Genomic DNA, 23,784 nt, shown 5'->3' with positions numbered 1-23,784 from the left:
TCATAATAGGATACATTTCATCTTTGGATCTTTATCTTTGTAAAGGACTGTACAAGAGTGTTGCCACATTGTATTGTGTTATTCTATATATAAGATAGTGCCTATGATATGACTTACTAGACATATTTTCTATATATTTAAAATTGGAATACAGTTTCTTGGCAGTACTTTTAATTTGCACACAGCATTTGTACTTGATACCACTGTATTTTCTTATTTTCAGGTGAGATATCCATCAAATGCACTGACTGGGGTAAGAAATGCTTTGGTACTTCTGTTAACATGAGAAGTGTGAAGTATTTCAATGTATCTTTATTATTTCCACAAGTTGTCACAATTACATACAAGCAATTATCCTAATGTTTAACACAACTCTTTGATCAAAGGTTTTTTTTTCTTTACTAGTGTCATAGCTTACAATTTGTGAGTAAGTAAAGAACTACAGGAGTTACCTGATAAAGTGAATTGCTTAATAAAGTGGACGATATTATTATCTTTTCTTTTTATTGCGCAGACCTTACAGAGATAGACCAAATAGATTGGTGTGTGAATAAAACTCTGCATGAATGTGCACATTCTTCTCAATAACTGAAAATCTGTTAGTTCTCTCCTCTTTAATAGCTCATCTTAAGAATCAATTATTAAAGATATTTGAATTTCGAAAGGTGCTAACGTGTTTGAATATAAGAAACCCGTGCATGTGAAGATCAGCATTCATCCAGGTCTCATTATATCAAGATTGATAGAAAGAAAACTGTTACTGCATGGAGATTTATGAGATTTTTCACTTCTGGCTTCAGTGAGGTTGTGAGAACTGAAAGCTTTTCAAGAGCTATAATCAGTTCCAGCGAGCTTTATGATGCTTGTAAAGAAACCCTGTGGGGGTTTACTCATGGTTCACCAACATGTAATAAATGCATTTTCATTTTGCCAGTACAATCAATACTAAGAACAAACCACCTCAAGACACGGAATCAGTTGCTGCATGACAAGCCACGAAGGAAATAGTAAACTATATTTATTGACATGTTTGAATTCAGCTATTTACATGTTCTCATGATGGGCAACAAAAGCAGTTCACACCAGCACAGTTCAAAGATCCAACACTGTTTACAGATACAAGAGTCTGGCCTCCAGACACAAACACCGTGACGGTGCTCACATGTACATAACATCAGTTTCGCAGACGGAGCATCTGTGTAAGACGGTTAGAGCTGTGCAGGCCTCCAGTTCATTATCCAATTCAGTTGTGTTCCCTCTGTAGCTCCGTCTGTGTGTTTTCGCACAGGTGCAATTTGTTTTAGCTGTGTTTGACAAATTTTCATTGATTCGGAATTCACACAAAGTGGATTATACAATAGTGCTGATGTTACTTTCAATCATTATTCCAAATTGTGTAGAGAAAAAAATAATCCACTCTTATGACTGGTTCAATGGTAAATGAGTTATGCATCTTACCACAAGAGGGTGGCATAAGAAAGACAATGGATCACATACACTTCTATCATTGAGGAGATCCCAATCAATGGGGTCTGTATGTGACAAGATAGTTTAAAGTAACTTGCTGATTAAAAACAATGATCAAAGATAACAGAAATCAGTGTTAATGTGTTAATTCATATTGTGTTAATTCATAGAGGTTGCACTGATTAGTAAAATTTATTTCACTGAAATCAATGCATGACCAACAAGAATATTCAAAGTCGCAAACTAATCAAACTAAATGGGTCCAGCAATGGAAGTCTGAATATTTGAGATGTAAATGATACCCCAGAATATGAAGGTCAGCAGGGTCTGAATTTCCATTACTGCCACTGAAATCAACAGTGGACGCTCAGGAATCAGACAGCCAGCATTAAGAAGAGATGTAAAAGAAGAAAGTTATAGATACGGCAGGTACTCTGAAGAGAGTCTTTAACTCTAAATTTTCGTAGATTCTTTAGATGGAACTGGTCGACTTTGATGACGCCAGGTGAAAATAGGTACATTATGCAAAATTTAGGCTGAATATCATCTTGTAATACCACTTTATGCATAGGGTGGCAGTGCTGAGTCAAAGTCAAGGTTTTTGGAAATTTGCTGTTGGTTAAAAGTGTATGGACCACGTAGTGGAGCAAATAAACAATGCTTTGTGTTCACGAGTACAATAATTCCATTGTAATGCTATTCAAACAGTGATAATGCAGAAAAATCCACTGCAACAAAACCACTTATCAAGCTGGGTACAGATTTATAATTTTCTGAGCGTCTGATCTGTTTCTTCCTTGTTTTCTAAGCTAGCCAGCTTTTGCAATTTATCCTAACTTTGTGTTAATTAACAACTAAATCAACTTATCACTATTTGGTACAGAAACGTTAGCAGGAAGCTAGGGGTGTCAAGATAAAGCAGTTGTGTGGTAACGCTAATTCGAAAATATATGCAAGCAACATCACGCAATAATCCGCATTAGCATTCAGGACTAAGGTCAGTAGGAAATTGGTCAACTATGCAACAACCACAGCCTCCCCAAAAAATGACACCTAATGTTTTAGTTGTTGTGTCAGAGACACTCGATGCGTTAGAGTGTTTTCAGTGTAGAAACCAGATAAGACTCATCACGCCCTCTAGTCGTACAAAGTGGTATTATCAGACGGTTACCTGAAAAAGAAGCTTTGCAGCAAATTCCGATGACGTCTTTAAGATGAGGCTCTGATTCTTGTTATTCTGTTTAATGTGCTAGATTATTGTAGTGGATTATTAATTTTAAAGATTGTACCTTCCAGATGTGGACACATATGCAATTGGAGAACAAAACACATCAGGTTGTTTGTTTAGTTTTTTCTGGCAGTGATTTTTAAAGTGAACTCTGCTAAACCTCATTCTGTTGGGTGAGGTCCTCTGACATGCTGTTGAACTCGGTGGCCCGAGCGCTCATCCCCAGATACTGCTTCAGGAATTCGCTGAAACGTTTTTGGTTGTTCCACTTGCGGGCCGACTTCCGTATGCCAATAAAGCCGCCATACCTCTTCTGGTATGATCTGCCAGGGGACATCAGTTTCCTGTAGCCATGCCTCCCTTTGACGAAACCGCCAAATCTTTTGGAGATGCTCACCTCTCCGTCACCTTGTCCTCTCGCTGCCACATCAACATCCCCTTCTTCCTGCCTGGCTTCCTCCTCATCATACTCATCCTCAAGGGACAGGGTATTCTGGGAGTTATAAGCAGTGTTCAGCCGACTGGCCTTGCCACCCAGATCACCCTCACCGAGTGCCCGGGTGACGTGATCCAACCTCTGCAATGCCATGGGTAGCCACGGACCACCCTCCATCTGACCCTCTTCCTCCGGGAAAAGGACCTCCGCCTCCTCCTCGGATCGTTTCCGCATTATACCACTTAGGGCCAAGGTGGGTGAGGACAATGCTTTACGACAAAAATCCCAGGTGAAGGATGGGGACACATTGCCGTCACACTCAAGGAGACACACCTGTCAGAGACAAAGACAAGAAATCATTTTCATTTTCTTCTGGAGTGAGTTCAGAGGAGTTCATTGACATCAGGACAAAGCAGTCCCAGTAGACAGCAGAAGCCCCGGCTGTAGTGACTCCTGTAATGATGCTGTCAATCATGGTTTAAAGCTTGGCTGGACGGCTATGAAATTCAGTGCAGACTTTGGCATTCCCCTCAGATTCAATTCATTAAAGCCTTAACCTTTCGTCTACCACCAACAAAGTCGTGATCCAAAAATGTCCAAATATATGCTCAAGTAATGGAAGACGTCTGTGTCCCAACCCAGACTAAAAGATGAACTTTAGACCTGCAAATGATCAATGGGTTGAGATCTTGATTGTTGGCATGTTGACTTATCAATGTTAACATTTTGTTAAGAACATTGTGTGTGGGAAGGGCTCCCAGACTTACTGAGAGAGTGTGAAAAAAATTATTTCTAAGGCATTGGGTATTGGTGTTAAGTTTTCTCTGCTTTTAGAAACACAAATTACATATTTGAACAATAATGCCGCCCAATGAAAATAAATTATATATATATATATATATATATATATATATATATATATATATATATATATATATATATATATATATATGTATAATGTATTTTCAGTGGGCTGAATTATTGTAAAGGTGTGTTTACCGGTTGCAGTGTTACAACGCTGTAGCCCGAGTCCTCACCACTGAGGGTGGACCACATTATCCCTGAGCTTCAATCTATGCACTGGCTGCTTGTGGGCCTGTTAAACAAACATCCTGAACACCTGAGCACTGCTGACACATTCACTTCTTTTAAATCAGGACTTAAAATAGTATTTGATCAGGTTTTCCATTAAAAAAAAGATTTTACTCACTGTATTATCTTTATCTTAATAAAGTTTTGACTTTATTTATTCTCTTTATGTCTTTTCCTAATCACCTTGTTTTAATATACCTTTCATTGTTAAAGCACTACGAATTGCCTTGTGTCTGAATGTTGCTATATCAAAGAATTCGCCTTGCCTTACCTATTCAAAGCACCTGACCTATCAGTGTTACTTGAGAGTAATGGTCTTAACCCGCTAATACGACAAAAGCGGACTGATTGTATCTGGAGCCTGTTTATCACCGATATCTCCAAATCTAAACAATTAGGTGGGCTTGTGTGTGTCTGGATGGGCATCCATTACTGCTGTGGAGACATAAATCTGATTGTAGATTAGAAATGGTCTACGTTCAGAAAATAGTCTGCACAGCTGAAGTAGATGGTTATAGTAATAATGATAATTCAAACATAAGCTTTAATCAAACCATTTCAGCTTTGCTTTTATGTAATGTTAGGTAAATTGAACTACTATAGTTTTATATTCATAAAGATAAATAGAGATGTATTTTATTTGACCTTAATAAGATTTTAATCTTTTACTATGCTAATTCCAATCATCATACTGTAATAGTTTGTTAGTATCAATTCTAATTATATGTTTTGAAATGAATTACATGTTATTGAATAACTTAATCACTCACTTCTAACTACATTGTCTTTTTGACATTAAAAAATTATCTGTCACATTTGGAGCGTATCAGCCTATTATTGAGCTTACTGGGACTTCACACGTGTTCCTTTCCCATGGGTAATATATACTATATCATAAATGTTTTTGCGGGAGGGAGGGCTTCTACAATATGGCTGTATCACATGATTTATATTGACATTACATGAGTGATGCAACTGTACATGTGCTGACATGGTGGAATGCGTAGTGGGCTTTAAACTAAGAATGTAATAATGCATGAAATGTATAGGTTAACTGCTTTATCAGATACTAAAAAGAAACTATGATTTAAGTTTGGTCACTCAAAGTTCCTGTAAATACACCAGTGAACCAGGTGCCAAACATTAACGCAAACAGGAGTTGTTTTAAGCCATTTTTTCAAGTGTGTTCTCTGCAAAAGCATCTGGGAAAGAGACATGTCATTTTCCTGAGAGAAACAACCAGCGGGCATAAGCAGGGAGAGGAGGAACACACATCTATCCCCAGGAATCAATTAGCCACAACAAATTAAAACTCAAATGGCAAAAGGGTAATTTGTTGAGTCAGAGACAGTGAGGGAGCAGTAGAGAGGTCGGGATGATTATAGGAAGGTGGGGTGAGAGCGTTCCACTTATTTTATCACCAAATGAAAAGAAAGTCCCAGTGGACAGATTGTGCTGTGTGTGAGTCCAATCCAGTTTTGTCTGGATGGATTATTTTGATTCTTCAACATCTTTTTTTACTCGAGACTTAAGAGAGTAATAATCTAAACAATGGCTGTTTTTCCCACTGTGCCAAAAAGCCACTGAAGTAGGCATTGGTACTAACATCTGTTCAGTTGAATGTAATGCAACGAATAATTAAAGCCAATCCAAACTATGAATGCGTAAGGTGCAATAATTGCAACCTATTCAAGCAAAAACGATCACACATTTGTAAATACTTCTTATCTATCGATTGAGTGGTTCTCACATCTTCCGTGCCAATTTTGTAGTTGATTGTCAGATTTCCTAATCACTTTCGTATAATCAGATACTTTTATTGATGGCCGTTGAGATCAATAATCAATGATAAAATAAAAAGAAGTGTTCTTGCATCCAGTGAACCACAAGATGTCTCCTGCTGTTGAATCCAAAGTTAGACTCCCTGGCGCCACACTTTGAGAACCTTTAATGTGAGACTGACTTTCAGAACTTCATCCATGATGACCGCAATGTCAAAAATAATAACATTTATCAACATACAATGTTTGACCCATATGACTTACCATATTTGACTAAGTCATACTAATGCTTCCTGCCTAGATAGAGTGATAATCCTTCAATAGTCAACCTGTTTATGAATCTGCCCCCTCCTCACCACAGTGTTGAAGCCGAGCTGTTTGGGCAGGATGTTGCTGCAGGACAGGCAGTCCGCCTGGCAGTCGCTCTGTCCAGGATCGCACAGGCAGAGCAGCAGCAGAGCTAGCACGGTCTTCATGGTCCCACCGTCTGCTGCACAATAAAAACAAATTTTCAGGTCAACGATTGTGACACACCCTGCCCTGTCGATAATTCATTAGTGTCCTTGAGGTGGGGGGTCCGAGCTGTCCAACACAGACTCTCATTTCAACACTGTGTACAACTGATTTTTATCTAGGCTATGAATGTACACTAGCGTGTGGTTTGCATCGAATGGTGGATTTTTAAAGTCTTTAATCAACCAATCAACATGGACTCAGGAAATATGGAAGAAACTGATTTATGAGAGAAAATTGCCAACATGTTATATAGTCAATAGTCATTATGATAGTAGAGACAACTTAACCCCAATGGAAGTCTTGTTCACAAATGTCACTGTGAGAGAACTGATTAAAGGTTACAGTACAGAGTCATCAGAAACTGCTTTGAGCCACGGTGGCAATTTTTCTCTTTGCATAGTGCCGATGTCGCAAAACCAAGTACAACTTGTGAACATGGCTGTGAAGCATCATCACCTTTCAAGCTGATTCAGTGGATCATTTTTAAAGTGTTAAAATGTGGCTTAAACTCAAAGTCTTCTGCTGGAGTTGTTGCATAGACAGCAAAAAATTGAGACCTGATTGGCAGCACAACGTGAAGTGTAGCAAACATTTGTTATAAACACGTTACAAAGAAGTCTTGAAAAGAAAGTGAGACAAGTCAATGCATGAAAATATTTAAAGACACAAAGTGTGTGAGATTATAAGAACTATTGGCCATGTCTCGTCCACTCGACACTTTGTCATTTAAATGGACTTGCTTAAATGTGGCTTGTAATTATCATTTGCTGAATATTTTTTCTTTATTTAATGAAGAAAGTACAAAAAAAGGAAAATGCATTGAAGATTTTGAAGCTGCTAATTAGTGGCAGGGACAACACTTTATGGTAACGGTGCCTCAATATTTTACAGATTTTGATACCTTTTGCTTGACAAGTATACTTTTAACGGTCTTATGATGTTTTGTACACATTACCAAACGTTATTCCAACTGTAATACTCCAGGTTCACTAGCATAAGCCTTTGTTATACCAGTAACCTGGCTCATAACATGTCTCTTCCACTTTCATTTTCAAATGAATGAGATAAGCGACTCTCCACACCACCCTGTGGTACAAAGTAGTATTACATGAAATCATTTACTTCAGCTGGTTGGTTAAATAACTTTTTTAGAGCTTGCTGCAATACCCTTAAGTCTCTTAAGCAATGTGTTTCAGATATGAGAAAGAGTCTCAAATACATTATAATTATCATATCTATACAGCTGGCATCCATTAATTATTCAATAATTTGGCATACAATTCCATTAATATGAGATTACACAATGTAGTGATATTTAGCACTTTTATGGTCACTCGTCTGCGCAGTATCACTTATCCAGTCCTGTGAAGGTCTAGACAAGTAGACATGTTGAAGCTGCCGAAAAAAGAAAAATAAATCTAAATGGCAAAAAAGAAGGAACCGATAAAATTGATACAGAGCAAAAGAAGAAATGACAGTGACAAAGGGAAGGGGAAAATGAGACAGTTTGACCTTATTCTGGTAGAGACAGCCCAATCTGGTGAGTCTGACGTCAGAAGCACAACCAGCGTTTTCATCTCATTAAACAAACTCGTTAACTCCTTTAATTGATGCCTCAATTAATGCCTTTGGCGACAAACTGACTCATTGTTTCTTGCTTACAAAAACACACATTCAAACTCGGATGCAGCAAACATGCATCACTCAAATACCGACACATGAACTTACACATTTATATATATATACACACACACACACACACACACACACACACTCTCTCTAAGGTCTAAGCGGCTCTCTCAGCTGAAGGTTGCCGTTATCTGTAAAACTGCTGTGGTGGAAGTGAAGTAAAACAAATTTGTCTCCCTTCAAACAGTCTCATGATGTCCTCGAAACTTGGAATTTATTCACAGTAATTAAAAACTGATAAATGTATAATAGCATACCAGTTTGTTCTAATCTGTAACTACCCATAAAAGAGCAACGCTGCAAAATGTGTGAAAATTAATGACTCTTGTGCACCAACAGCAGAAGTGTGTGTCATGTCCTCTTAATTTTCCTTGTTCTGATAGGAGAGCAGACGTATTTGTCAGTCAAGGACAAAAGAGCAAAATAACCATTTTAGGCAAGAATGTAAGGGTGGGCCACGATTAGCAGATGGTAGTGGATTCAGACAAACAGCTTGGGTGTGTTCATTTGGCCACTGTGCATCTCATTCTCCATCCTCCCGTCAATGACGATGCTCTGACTTCCAGAAACAGAAGGATAATGCGCAAAGGAGCCATTCACGACTCTGTTTTCATCTGAGGCGTGACCAGAGGAAGCAAAGGCAGGTGTGCCAGGTATCTGTAATCCAGCAATGAGAAAAGACCATTAAAGGGGAAAAAAAATACAATATAACCCCAGCATTATATCAGCAGATCCTTCTGTACAATATTCTCACAACAAAAGCCAACCACAGTGCAATTGGTAGTTTGCTTTGGGCAAAAAAGTTACGTTAGTATGGAACCATGCTCACAGTGCCAGTGTTCCCATTTGAATAAACTGTGTTGTTCCCATCTAAGTAAACAGTAATGGCAGGCTAATATCTATAACATATATAATATAATACAAACTTGAAAAACACAATGTTAAGGTGAAATATTTTAGGAATTGAGCAAATAAATCATAAACAATGTCAAGGTTGGCAGTGGTGGCCAGTGGTGTTTTTTTCTTGTCTGTTGCCGCTCTGTCTGTGGGCTTTTCTCCTTAGCTCTTTTTTTTAAATTAAAAAAAAAAAATTGTTTCCCTGATAGCAATTAACCTGTTCATTGCTGCCAGTTGACCATAATCCACTGTAACTATGTATATTTTTCCCTTTTGAAACACGTATAGCGAGCTTGCCAGTTGTATATTTTTTATTTTTTACTATTTAAGTTGTAAATACTGACGTGTTTGTTTTTGCAAATTGTATTTTTTATTCTTAAGTTTATTGATATATTTTTGAATTGATATATTGATATATTCAGTATCTATATTTATTATTCTTATTTTGATATATTTGTGTAATAGTATGATAACTTATCTTGTCTTGTCTCGTCTCGTATCTTGTCTTATCTTACCTTTGTGGCTTTGGTAAATATTAAGATAACAAAACCAAGGTATTTAGAGGTATTTATTAATGATAGTTATGCCAATGAAGAAAGTCTGAATAGAAAATAGGATTCTACATACACAGTACAAGAAAAAGAAATACAAGGAAACACTAAAACAATGCACATGAAGGATATAATAAGAATGAATAGTCTCCAGACGTTTGGACATTGGACTTTTATTGGATTTCTTTAATGTTTTATTTGATGTTCTTCATACTGATAATGTGGTGTTTTACTTGTAGTGTGCATGCGCTGTTGTCATTTCAACTGTTTTGTTTGATGTCTTGCCTACTATATAAAACCATTCGTTCTTTGACAGCTTTGCCAAAATCCTAATGTAACGTCGAAGTGGTGGTTTTCCCCGGTGGAGTTCCACCCTCCCGTTGCATATGCATTAGCAAGAGAAAGAACAATTAAACAATTGAAATAAACTGGTCCTAACAATGGCTTCTGCTATTTGAGGCATTTTTGTTGTCACAATGTTAAGAGTGTTGTTTGAGCCAATAAAAACAGTATGTAAAGTCATGATTGATACTTGTTTTCAGCAAAGCTTTCCCTTCACTCTGTCCACAGTATCAGGTTGCAGATTACGTCACCGACACCAGATGGAAGCTTGTATCAACGACTCTTTTGGCTTCACTGTTAAAAAGGGGGAAGGAAACAGTGATGTATAATCCATCTTTCATGCAGTCAATGACTTGGACAAGTCGAGTTGGATGACTTGCAAACTTCATGGCAATCGATCTCAATGGTTGTATAGTTCATGAGACATTTGACTCAGATTCAGTGCTGGCCTCATGGTAGTACTGGAGGACAAATTGGAAGATGCAAAAGTTATCAAGTTTTCTGTTTTGTTTGTGGTATTTCACCCTGGACCGACTGAACCTACTGAAAGATTACATGGGTCAGCCTCAAGGTGCAACAACTGACCACAACCACCAAGTCCATCCACAAAGTCCATATGCGTACTATAAAAATATCTCAAGCTTTCAATTCTTTTTGAAGCCTCACATCAGGATGTTTACCTCAATACTCGAGGCACCATAACTTTGTGAAAAATGATTCAAAAATGACCCCAGGATTACGTCTGGACAGCTGTCAGTAACAGTTTAAGGATCAGTCTCAAAACTTCACCTAAGGTCTGGAGGAGGAAACTATTGTGACCAACATGAATACCAGCAGAAGCCACTAGAAGTGTTCATGCTTAACAAACTATCCTAACTGCGGCAGCCAGGTATAAACACGGCAGGGTTGTTTTTTCACCCTCGAACTCCACACACCTCAAAAAAAGAAGCAGATTCCTCATCAACTGATCTTCCCTGTGGTTTCATACCATGGTCTGCCAGGTTCTCCCAAGAGCCTTTAAAGCTAATTATTCTGCTTTTAATTAACTGATTAACCACTAAATAAGCCAGTTAATTAAGTCATTACGACGTGGGGCTTCTTCACACGAAAGGAAACCTGCGGATCAGTACTGTCTCTCAACCTCTCAGGTGGGCTCCTGAAGCCATGTTCTATCTAGACTCAGCACGAGAACATTTTATTTGGTACATTCTTTAATTTTTTTTGACAAACTTCAATTCGTTATGCTAAGCTAGCACTCTGTACTAACTTGGGATACGTAGCCAGTGAACAGAAAGGTCAGCAATATGGAGAAAAAAAATAATTTGATGGGTCATTATTGTTTAAGTTTCTGTTGATAATAATATTGTTATCATCGAATATTTGTCCACACCAATCATGACCAGAGTGCACTTTGTGACGAACACAGTCGGTTGTTGTTGATGTTTCTAGTCTGGACTGTCATGTTTTTGCCTGGAAGTATTTTTAGTTTTGTCAGTCTGTTTATGTCTGCTCCTGTCTCATCTATTTATATTTGCCTTGTCGGCTTCATGTTTCATGATGTCTCTACATTCAACTTAATGTTTGGCTTCAAGGTCTTTACATTGCAAGAAGAGAAGAATCAATTCTGTTTCTCCGAGGCAGCTCTTGTTTAGGCGTTATCGCAGCCTGTTCTCGGCACCTCGTCTTGACATGACTTTCTCTCTCCTGTAATGTCTGACAACTATTTTGCTATTTGTCAGACATTTGAAGCAAGTGTAGTAAATGTGGAAGAGCAAAAGCCCTTCAAGGACTTTCCCAATAGTGCTGCTCTTTAGTTTGACATGTTACTGCCAGAGTAACTTTGTTCTTGATCTCCGCAGCTTGAGGAAATAACCTGATTTCTATCTTGTTGTTCACCACGTGTCTGCGGTGTGATGGATGTCTGCTCCGTCCAAAAGCTCGATTCCTCCTCTCTGCAGGCGTCTCGTTGCTCCACCCTCTGTGTGTCATGATTACGCCTTGATTGATGTCAGCTGTGGCTTATTCACTAACAATCCGGGTGTGTATTCATGTGCTGTCCTCTGTAATGTCAGTTTCACGTTCATCGCACCCATTTCCACGACAAAGTTTTTATCCAAAACGCAAAAAGCATTTTCAGGGTCCGTTTGCACGACAACTTGGTAGTTTTACAGAGTCGCCCATTATAGCAATCCATCTTCGTCGTCTGTGTAATCACCATTGTGAATGTCTATAGCATATTATTCTCTGAGTGCATGTGTGCATGTGGTACAGTGCCAACTTGTGGCCTGGCATGCTAACTACATCATTTTCAGCATTTTTGTCATTTCTGTGGAAACTGGCATCATTTTCAAAATGTTGCTGTGTAAACGGGAAACCTTTCTTAAATGAAAACATAAAAATTATGCATTTTCATTTGAAGTGTCGCATAAACGAGGTCCTAGTCTGAACTCAAGCCCCCTGCTTTGCCTTGTGTTCATTCTGGATTTTACCCCCTCAAGATTTGTTCAAATCTCTGTTTGCATTTAGGCTGACTGTCCAGGTCTACCCTCCCCTGACACGAACTAGAAGTTCTACTTTGACTGTTTCAACAAATGTTATTTATTTCTTATGGGTCAGCTGTTAAAATGTACCTATTGATTTAATTGCACGTTCATTACAACAAAAGATGCTCCACCAAACAAAAGGTCTCCTTACTTTTTATGATCAATTTGGAAATATTGACATAGCGTTTGTAGTTTGTAAACGTTTGTAAACTTCATGGCTGTATCGAGGTGGGTAACTGTGCATGTAAATGCAACTTGGGTTGTGACTGTCTTCAACTTCTTAATTTGAAAAAGTACAGCTCGTCAAGCACTATTAAGTACTATTGAGGAAACGCTCAATTGTGAGTCGTGGTCTGATTCACGTCCTCCTCACTCTCTGAGCACGGCCTTCAGAAATTCTTAAATGGTCTCACAACGTCTTATCAAGTCCTTCAGGAATCGTTTTCCTCTATTACTGCCATTTTCTCATCAAGAATGGGAATAAAAATAAATAAATTACTCCCAGCTGAAGCACAACTTAAATCCGGATTATCCACGCGTGGTTGAACGGACGAGCACATTGCATAGAGTGTTTTAAAGCTGAACTGCAGATTATTGCATAACTTGTGTGATCAGCACAACGCTGTCAAACCGGCGAGGCGCAGCTCCACGTCAGTACCTTTACTCGGCTATAACTCCACTGGCTGGGTGTTTGCTCTGTTTCGCCATATATATTAGACTTTCAAACAGCGGCAAGACAGAAGAAGAACCCTAAATGAAGGTGTTGAAAAATACAAAGCTGCGGCCAGGCTGTGGGCGTGTTTATAGATTATATTATTCACCTATTAAACATGTTCATTGACATTTTCATCTTTTCTGTTATTTTACATTTTACTAAAATTGACTTGGTTCTGTCTTTTGTAGTTGTGGTACGTCCATGCATTGAGTCTCAAATCTACATAAACGCATTAGGCAGCATTTATGGGTAAGTCTTGAAAATAACAGCAGATCATAATCATGAAGCTCATGTTAAAAAGTGACACCATAGGATTTGTTCCAAATAGAAACTTTAGGACAAATGAAATGTATTATTGATGTTACGTTGTCCAATTATAAATGCATGCTGGATGTTTACATGCATAGGTTTAGAGCAACATATTATAGCGGCATAAAGAAATGTCAGTATTTAAAGCGGAGGGAGACTGCGCTTTCAAGACCACTTCACTAAAAATAGTAATTTTCTTTAATGCCTCTTTATATATTTAAGGTGCGTTTAAGAGTTAAAGTCTGAGTTTAATAGCACAACTACTTTCAAGAAAAATGTCAGGATTAAGAGAGCAGGTTACACTGAGCTTGAGCATTTGCATTTGGATGATTGTTTTTGTTTTAACAAAATTGTTATTGGCAAAAATATTTTTTTATACTTATTTATTAATTGCCAAGTTTTTGAGGCAAATGCATTTGTTAGATGAGCAGGGTTCTTGACTCGTGACAAACTAATTATTCTGCTTTTGACTCTTGTTTTGTGTTATTTACTGGATGGGATGATTGAAATCTGAAGAAGAAGAAGAACGTGTTCTTAACTTCATTTACCAGACATGAGCAAATGTAAGCTTCAGGATTCGTTTAGATTCATTTAGATGAATTTATTTACAAGTTTGGAACACACAAGAATGAAAACAGGCAGAGAAATGTGGACTTATACCTCATTTCATCCTCCTTGCTTCTTTCCTAACGTCTCTCTTCCATCTCTTTCTTGTGTCTTTTGCCAGCCTCCTCCTGAGTTTTCCTCTCAGCTTTCTTCACCCTGGACGTGGCGCTTAGTGCATTCAGCTGGATGTCTCTATCCACGAGGACCTTGGTGTCGAGCTTGTACCTCTCCTCAGCTCTCCGACATATTGAAGCAACTCCTTTCTCTGCTTGAAGCTCTCCTCCTTCAACCTCTCCTCCTAGTCCAGGCGGGGGAGGAGGTGTTTGCTCGGGTGAGACAGGCCATCTCTGCTGCCACCTCCTCCTCCTCACGAAGCCCTCAGCACTGCTCCCACTCTGCCAGAGGCTCTGCCTTGGTGTTCCTCCTTTGCAGCCACCTGTTTCTCCCTCATGTTCCAGCGCGCCTCCCAGTGATTGTTGCTGTCGGCAGGCATCTTTTCAGAGAGAGTTTTCAGCTCGCCGTATCTCCTCTCCTGCAACTCTTTTGCCGCAAGAGCTTCTTTCAGCAGGCAGTCTTTCTCCTCCCGCTGTGAGGCCATCAGTTGTTGTTGGGCTTCCAAAGCTCTCACCTGACTCTCCTTCTCCTGCTCTGAGTTGGAGAGGCACTTCACTAACTCAATGATCTTTGCATTTTGCTTAATGCTGACATCTCAATAAGAGAAGAGCGTCTCATGCAGGGACTTAATTCTGAGGGAAGTCTCACTCTGCTTCTCGTTGTCCATGTTTGAGCAAAAGGTTGTGCAACATTGAACCGGTAATTGATGCTGGAAAATTGCTGTGACGATCTCGGATGGTGTGCTCCTGACTTGGTGGGTGACAGTGAAGGACCGAGTGCAGGCAGGCCGCCTTCTCGGCACTTAAAAGTGACCAATGTGACATGGCAACGGAGTCTAGTCAAGTGCTGGGTGCAACATGTCATAGAGGCATAAAAAAACAATCTGTATTTCTGGAGGGCTTAAAGAAAATAAAAGCTTGAAACTCTGAATTGTAAACAGTTTCACCAGGGAAGTCCCTGAATATATATATATATATATATATATATATATATATATATATATATATATATATATATATATATATATATATATATATATATATATGGAATGTAAAAGGAACTATTTGATGTTTTAGAATGTCTTCAGTACTATTACAGAAGTGAGGCCCACAAATTTTGTTTTTTTTGTTTGTTTTCTGATAACCAAAGGCAAGGTAGATTTAAAGTTGTTACTTTAATTTCAATAGAAGAACAATGGTTTCTAACCTTGAAAGGAGGCAGGAAGATGACTTTAAAGAAAAACTGTTTATAGGGAATAATTAGAGAGTATTCATGATTTTCATTTTGTTGGCTGACAAGTCAGTTTGACGGGTAATTAAACGTTAGTTAGTCTTCCGCCTGCAGCCAGAGTACTTCATCTTGTCAGGGAAGTCACTTTGACTGACAAATTGTCATCAGCCCACTCACAATACATTGTGTTGCTTCGTTGTAATATTGATGTCTCTCTGACAAAATGCCAGTGGTCATCCATTTGACACATTTCAGACCAGCAGATCTATGTTGGTCAAAGATTGCCAGTCTATATTTGTATCCTCTCTACCTGTTTACATCATTTACCCTCTTGTTAGTATGTACTTTACTTTAAGACCAGCACTTTCTTTAGGGTTCTTTCTTACGGCCTCTTTTCTTATTTACTCTCTCCTACACGATTACTCCTGCTGGTAGTTCATGTGCAGGCTCCACAAAAGCGAGGAAGACATTCATCCTAATGAAAAAAAAACGTCTGTTACACACTGTTTGCTTATCTGTAGTGTAAGTACTATCGTTTCTACGTCAAGATAGTAATCAGTATTTTCCAGATAATGTAAGACATTCAGTATCCAGACACTTTTCTAGTTAGATTATTATAAAAATGCAGATTTATTGTAAGAAGTCTGAGTAATGGACTGGAGTGATAATACAGCTGTGCTGTTATCGGCACAAGGCAATGTTTATCACCGTCCCACTGATTGTCTCCTCATTGGAGGTCACTTTAGCTGCATAGGTACTCGCAGATGTATTGCAGAGTTGCTGCTTCAAACAAACCTGAGGTCAGAAGAAACATCAAAAAGAAACCTTTTTTATTTTTTTTAGCCACAAGGCGCTCGCTGTCAATCAGGCTGTGCGGGACGTGGCAGCTGAAGCCATTACAGGCAGACACGCTAAGCTAAATCAATTTCCCTTCTCTATGCATCTAATCACCTAAGGTCGATTGATGGTGAAGAGGTGGCTCTTGCGCACTCACTCAGAGGTCACAGCAGACTCATTTCTTATTGATTTTTTTTGGTTTATGCTTTGTAATGAGGTTAAGGACTATAATTTCTGATTTTACCATGGCGGCTGCACAAATTTGACCTTTGTTTGTTCGTCCTCCTGTTTTTTCCTCTTGTACTTTTGGAATGTAAGTTGTGGATATTTGGCTGTAAAGACATGTTTGTGAGATTGATATCAACACTATAGGGCAGTTATTTCCACACATATAGCCAATTTGTCTTGGTTAAACACAGGTGTGTTACATCAATACAACTGTATATTAGGATGCCTTGTTTAAACTGTGTTTATCAACTATTAAATTCTGACATATAGACCACTGAAGATCCATAACAATGGTATGGTAGTAATGCTTTGAAACCACTGACCGATATTGTGGTTCCAATGTTCAAAAGCTCAGCAAATGTTAATAATCCCGAAAACTTCCTTTTATTCACATCAGATGACTCAGTGATGTCAAAGTAAGACATTTAAGACCTTTTCCAATAATATTGAAATATCTCAGAAAAGTTAGAAACACGATGTCTTAATCATTCTTAATCAACAGTCTGAAAACATTAGGAAATTGAAAAGATAATTCACTTGAGCTTTAGAAAGAAATGTTCTCATCAGGTGTAAAATTCCAGAACAGTTCTTGCTCTTCTCAACTGGAGGATTGGTTTTATTATGCTTCAGATCATTTCTATCAGTTAAAAGTGTTGACGGCATGGAGTCTCTTCTAACATGCACTCAGGACTCAATTAATATGAAGCCACACGGTTGTAATGGAATCAGTGTGATTTAGAATTGTCTCGATCACTGTTTTGGGCAATATACGTACAGATTGATATCAAGCTGGTCCCTTTCCTCTTCAGTCCACAGCACCACACATCTACGGCCTCCAATGAAAATTCAGAAGTTGCTCAATATGACCACTGGAACATGTTTCTTTTATGTAAACCAGGTGAGCTGTCTTCATCAAAAGCATGGATAGAATTATTAAAGGTTACTGAAAACCAACATTTCAGTTGCATAAAGAGTCCAAACATAAAATGTAATGTTTTTGCACTCATTGACGCCCTTCCCTCGTCTTTGGGAGCAGCGAACGTTTATAAACATATCTCCTTACAAGCTCCAAGCTTCTGCTTTGTGTGAGTTTCTGACACTTGAACTGTTCCCAATATTCAGTTAAGTTTGCAGAAGTCCTTTCCACAGTAGCAGATTGTTGGATTCTCTAAAGACTTCCTGTGAGATTTAGATCGTTACTGGACACTTTGAAACGGTCCATCTCCTCTTTTCCTTTGAGCTGTTTGGTTTGTATGTTTTGGGCTTTTTGTGCTGCTCAAAGGAGCTTCACTTCAAATTATGTTTTTTTCTGTCACTGGCTTACACAATTCTCACTAAAATGTCCTAATAATCTTCAGAGTTAAGTTCCTTAAAGGGGACATATCATGCTAAATCCACTTTTTTAGCCCTTAAATGCATTTTGTTGTATATTTAGAGTGTTTAGAAGTACAGAAAAGTTCAAAGTAGTCTCTTCAGGTGCTCCGTTGATATCTTTATATTCTGTTTTGGTCATATTTTGCGATCGGTTTCGATTTTTCTATTCTCTATTACGTTTTTTGAACAATGACGTCACAGTATTCTCAGCGGAACTGCCAAATTAGGACATCGACATTTCGAGCAATCCGCCATTTTTGTTTCTCGCTGCGATTTTGTAGTCCAACCGAAGTTACGAGAGGATAAGTCGAAATGTTCGGTTGTTGGATGTAGTAACCCACAAGCTTCGTTACACCGTCTCCCAGCATCAGAACCTTTTCGAAGTGCCTGGTTGAGTTTTATTTTTCACAGAAATGTACCCACATCTGTGGGTAAGGTCATTTTTGTGTGCGCGAAGCACTTTAAGGACGACTGCTTCAACAACCTCCGCCAGTATAAAGAAGGATTTGCCGAAAGACTTGGTCTGATTGAGCGGTCAGTTCCTTCTATCTATGGAGACGACGAACAGAGCACTTCGGTAAGCTGTATATAACGCTAAAAAGTGTGATGATAAGACGTCCCTGTCATTGTTTTGTTAGCATTAGCAGTTGCACCGTCTTCATATGTTAGCGCTGTGTGCTCGTTTTAGATTATAATGTAACTTCTGTGTTAAATAGTCGTTGTAATACAGGCAGTATTGTAGTAGTGGGCATGGATGGAGAAGTTAGTGTAAATATAGTAACACACCATTGCGTTACATCCATATGAAGACGTTGTTCTGCAGGTGCATCATCGTCATTTTCATCTCGCTCCGCCGGGTCCGACTCTGGCTCCAACATGTATGGCTGGATGGACAAATCTTCCGTTGTTGACATTTTGTAAATAATGTGTGACTATAAAGTTTCTGCGCCGCTAGATAATTGTATCTGTTCTATCAAACTACAAAGATGGCCGAACAGGGTGACGTTGAACCGAGTGTCACCTCTGCAACCTGGAGAGGAGGCGGGGTATGAAGTGTCTCATTTGCATTTGAAGAGACCGCCCCAAAACGAGTTGCTCTCAGAAGCGCATCAGAAAAGGGGTTGAAAAGGGGCCTGTGGAGCTATAATAATGAGGAATTCAGACCCAAGCATTGCAGTTTCGCGTTGTATAGACCACAACTGTATGATTTATATGTAAAAAGGAAGGATTTAAAAGCATGATATGTCTCCTTTAACATGCCGTGGTGTGTTCAGTACCAAAGGAAGTCAATCAGCCATACAGCTTGACGGTATCCCCGCCATGTTTTACAGCATAGGTCAGGTGGATTATACAAAAAGTGATACACTAAGTCTGGATTAACAGTATTTATTGTTAAACACTCTCAGGGAAATAGATTTATATACCAATGGCCAATTATAAACAGGCATGTAATCAGTCCTTTTTTTTTCTTGTTTTCTTTTTTCTCTGATGCCTCTGTTTCACATCTAATTGCATGTTTTCACATCAGTCTTATTAGTGTTAGTGTCTGCTTTCATCGTACATTAACAAGACTTTACCGTGTAACACTTGGTCTGAAAATGTCCAGTGGGTTTAAAAATATACATCTGTAACACACCTTTAGGGTTTTCTATGCTATAGTACAATAGGTTGTGACTATATTTTGTTGAGAGGAAACTATTTTCATTGGTTTCAGAGTGGAGGGTGGGTATATGATGCTCTCTAAACTTACATCTGGTTAGATATGAGCAAAGATGGTGGTAAGATGTAAAAACTATTTCAGCTAAATTATTGTGATGCGTTTCAACCCTCAGGATTAGGAGGATCATATTCTTTTCCTAAGCAGGGGAAAACAAATGGGTTTAAAAAACTTTCTAATAATGAGACATCTTAACTTTTGTTAAAAATGTGTTTTAACTTGCAATATTGCAAAAGAATATAATTTGTAGCTGCAAGACGCGTAAAGCCTCATACACTGCTCTCGTCATACATGTTAACCTTAAAGACAGAATAAATACCAATATTCACTCTATCATAAATGAGAATCGTTCTCAAATGAATCCCTTTCATTAACACAATGAACAGCCAATGAATGCAGGAGCCGGAAGAAAGGCCAGGGTTTGTCTCCTCAAGCAGCTCAGTCCGACCGGACCCACTTGAGCGTGTAACCAGAGAAAAGAGGAACCCCAGGGGCTGCAGGTTGATATAAAAAGTCTTCAGTGAAACTCTCCCTTCATCAATGGAAGGATGGGGACGCCCACTGTGGTAGGAACATTGTTTCCTCAGATTAACTCCACACGTTTACAGCCAATTTCAGCGCAACTGTCAAGGTTGTGCGCACCCGCTGCATGCAGCGTGACCTGTAATCCCCTCCCTCCATTTTCCCCATCTCGCCTTTGATCTGGGTAGGTTAGTAAGGGCCAGGCTAGTTTATCCATAAAGTTAATGAGGTGTGCGGCATTGTGGAGGGAGTTGACAAAATACACTGATACTGAAAAGGGGAGGAGATGGATTGAAAGGGGATTTTAAAGCAATGAGGTTCATGACACGTGGATTATTGCAATGTTGTTGTTTTTTTGTGCTTAATAATTGCAGCAATTCACTTATTTTACATCAGCTTTGTTACAACAATATTTCTATCAAAATGTATGCCATTCTTTAAAACACAGGGTTATATTGTTTGGTTGCTTTAAAAAGTCTTGAGACAGATTCATACCAGTGTGATCACCAAAGAAGAATAACTCAACAAATTTGTTCTTTTACTCTGACAACAAAGCACCAAGAAGCCCCAACGATATTTATTTTAGATATTTCAGACATGTCCCATTTAAAAGTCTATAAAATGAGGTGCCAAAACTAATTTGTGTGTTTCTCTTGGTCCCATAAGTTATTGTCGCCTTGTCAGTGTTTGTCTAAGTTACCTGAAGGAACACAATACCCTCAAAACAACAACAAATAACAGTCATCAAGAGAAGATAATGTGTTTTCAGAATGACACAGCTCCTCCGATACCCAACATGTTCCTTTGCACACACCAGTTTAGAGGTTCAGCTTCTCCTCTCGTGGTTTCCTTGGAGTTTAAACCCTAAAACTCTAGCACATAAGCTACAACTGTGATTTAAACAAATTTATTGACTTGCCGACTCCTTGCAAACAGCTTCAATGAAAACGCAAGGGCGTTAAGCTTGAGCCATTGTAAAATAGCTCGAGCATAATTTAAAGCCAACCACCAGACGATTTCTACACTTTTGTTAGTGAGAGAACTGTTCATTTGCCTCAAAGTGTGAGAAAGCAGTTCAACCTCCCTTTTAAAAATGACCTTGTTTTAGTGTGTACAGAGTACTATCCTACATGTGTTAGAAAATAGAGATTAAAAGGGAAAAAAAAAAACCTATAACCTGATCGATGCACTTGCAAATTCAGATCAGGTAGGCTTTTTGGGGGGGGGGGGGGGGGTAGTCCTTTTTCTAGTAGTTCAACTGAGAGCATGAAATCTTGCAGGTAGCCTTTGTTTATAGAGCTGCCTTCAAGGTCAAATGAAGAATGAGCCCCCAGGCTAAATACCAACATGAGGTTAATTATTCAACACAGGAAAAAAAGAAGAAGAAATGCAAAGTGAGACCTCCTCTTCAAGTTTGTTGATTTCATTAAAGTTTCCTGACGGCTCAAGTAATGAGCCCACACCTCTCAGCAATGAGTGTTACATGGAAATGTATTCAGACGTAAGGAGACAGATACTTCAAGAGTCGGCCGCTAAACTGGGTCGTCCAATAACCGAAGGGTTGGCGGTTCGAATCCCGCTCTATCCAAGTCATTGTCGTTGTGTCCTTGGGCAAGGCACTTTACCCACATTGAATTATATGAATGGTGCATGAATGTTGGTGGTGGTCGGAGGGGCCGTCGGCATGAACTGGCAGCCACGCCTCTGTCAGCAGGCCCCTGGGCAGCTGTGGCTACAATGGAGCTTACCACTCCTGGTGTGAATGATGATGATGATTATTATAAACTTAATACTTTGCTTTTAAAGGCATTGTCGGAAGGTACAAATGTAATTATTATATAAGATGCTCAATTGGGGACTGATTTTTATCAATTTCATGAGACAAACTATCTATGAGTAAAACTGACCAAAAATTTGACTATTTGAATCCCTTTCCTCAGATGTTATTACCCAAACCCCCTAACGGTTCAGTCTTATAATGATCATCGAGGTCCATATTAAGATCCAGATTTGCCTTGACACTTTACTCACTTTAACCTTCCACCTCCCAGAACCACTCTCTCATACAGTTTTTTGCAGTGTGGATGGCAGAGATTTTTTTTCCACCTAAGCCTGTGTGATTTCTGCCCTGCGACTGACTGGTACATGTTCTCCCTGTGCATATGTGGGCGACATAGAATTCAGGCTTAGCGTTCAAATACATGCTTGTTAGTTTACATTTTATCAGTTGTAAATCTGCATGTGCTCCATTGTGTGTGTCTTTCTGTGTGTATGTGCTGTAATGAACTAGTGTACAGTGTGTACCCTGCTATGTCCATACTCAGTGACTGTGAGTAGGATGAAGCTTTCATTAGACGGTTTAGAAATGTAGCTTATCTGGTCATATTTTCATGACATACTTCTTTTAATTGATTTTAAATTACCTTCAGGGGTTTTTACAATTAATAATTTGCACAACACTCAATGAAAACAGTGTAAGTGCCACATAAATGTCTCTGACCACCTAAAAATATCCACCTGATGATGTGAGTTCTTTAAAGTCTTACCCTGATGAAACAATGAGCACTAACCCAGTTTGCCTTTTCATTACCGTGTTGAACTGTCAAAGGTGTAAACAGTCTCTTTCTACAAGGATTCTCCTCTGTAGATGTGGGACTCCGTAAATCAGGCCACAGTGATTAATGTGTGATCAAACCAACTATTTACGACCTCTTTCTGTAAAATACCAATGCATCTGCTAAACACATTACAGCCTTTCTCACCTCATGCTCTCTTTGGTGCACATCTTCACTGCCTCTTAACCCAACCAAAAGAAGTGGCCAGTATGGGACCTTAGAGCTCCTTTGGGGGTGATCGTAATAAACATGTGATCAGTGACTAACGTCACTCATTTAACGTCCTAACTTGACGTTTCGCCTCCTGTCAATCATCCAGTTCAAAAGTGTGTTTCACTTAAAGAGCGATCAGCGTGATTAGCAGTACTCAGTCTGGAGGAGTCAGAAGGTCACGACATCGCAAGAGTAACTCCAACAATTACCCCGGGCGAGCTCCGTTTGGCAGTGGATGATGGAGAAGTGATGAAGACTGATTGGGGAGAAGCATTACTCTTGACAGGGCTGACAAAAGCACACAAACACATCACTTGGTTCCTTTGTCCTCCCTCGTGTCCCATCGCTTCTGCTACACTCAGATTACGTTATTATTCTCAGGACTCTCTAATTCTGACGGACTCTGCAACATCACCAATACTGAAGGATTAAAAGCACAAAAGGAGCATTAACATTTATGTAAAATTGAGTGGCACCTTTTTTTCCCTGTAGTAATAGAAATACAATTTCTAGAATACAGAAAATAAAAGGTCTGGATCAAAGGTCAGAAGTCAAGCAGTCTCTTTTCCAGCTGTTCTTTGCTTTCTTACCTGTGTAGAGGGTGAGGTTGTAGGTGCCAATAGGAGGGTCCCCTGGGGTGCAGGATGAGGCTCGTCACCGTATGTTTCCTTCTCTCAGTCTGTCTGGTTGTTCTGGCTACGTGGAGGCTTGAGCCAGCTGCTCTTATAGGGACCCACCCCTCGACTTCAACCTCCCCACTCT

The 23,784-nt window shown here is 39.1% G+C and overlaps 1 protein-coding gene across 2 annotated transcripts; it reads right to left on the bottom strand.

The window, feature by feature from the left end:
• Positions 1 to 981: 981 nt before the first annotated feature.
• Positions 982 to 23,784, bottom strand: LOC308126487 (prepronociceptin-like). Of its 2 annotated transcripts, none has more exons than XM_080490923.1 (3): positions 23,613 to 23,784; positions 6,361 to 6,494; positions 982 to 3,464 (listed from the first exon to the last, which is right to left on the bottom strand). In XM_080490923.1, exons 2-3 carry the CDS (start codon positions 6,478 to 6,480, stop codon positions 2,850 to 2,852), a joined length of 735 nt encoding a protein of 244 aa, XP_080347049.1. In that variant the 5' UTR covers positions 6,481 to 6,494; positions 23,613 to 23,784; the 3' UTR covers positions 982 to 2,849. The 2 variants fall into 2 exon arrangements, with proteins under 2 accessions (XP_080347049.1, XP_080347050.1); XM_080490924.1 differs by having other exon boundaries at positions 6,361 to 6,491; positions 23,613 to 23,676.

This window comes from Lipophrys pholis, assembly GCF_963383615.2.
Source record: "Lipophrys pholis genome assembly, chromosome: 2".
Taxonomy (NCBI): domain Eukaryota; kingdom Metazoa; phylum Chordata; class Actinopteri; order Blenniiformes; family Blenniidae; genus Lipophrys; species Lipophrys pholis.
Note: the sequence above shows the minus strand (reverse complement) of the source record. Positions and strands in the feature narration are given on the sequence as shown.

What these genes read in the sequence shown, in the direction of transcription:
- LOC308126487 (XM_080490923.1), bottom strand. Translation starts at nt 6,480, where the DNA reads ATGAAGACCGTGCTAGCTCTGCTGCTGCTCTGCCTGTGCGATCCTGGA. An exon ending in AGCTCGGCTTCAACACTGTG is followed by an intron (nt 3,465 to 6,360) that starts GTGAGGAGGGGG and finishes TGTCTCTGACAG; the next exon opens with GTGTGTCTCCTTGAGTGTGA.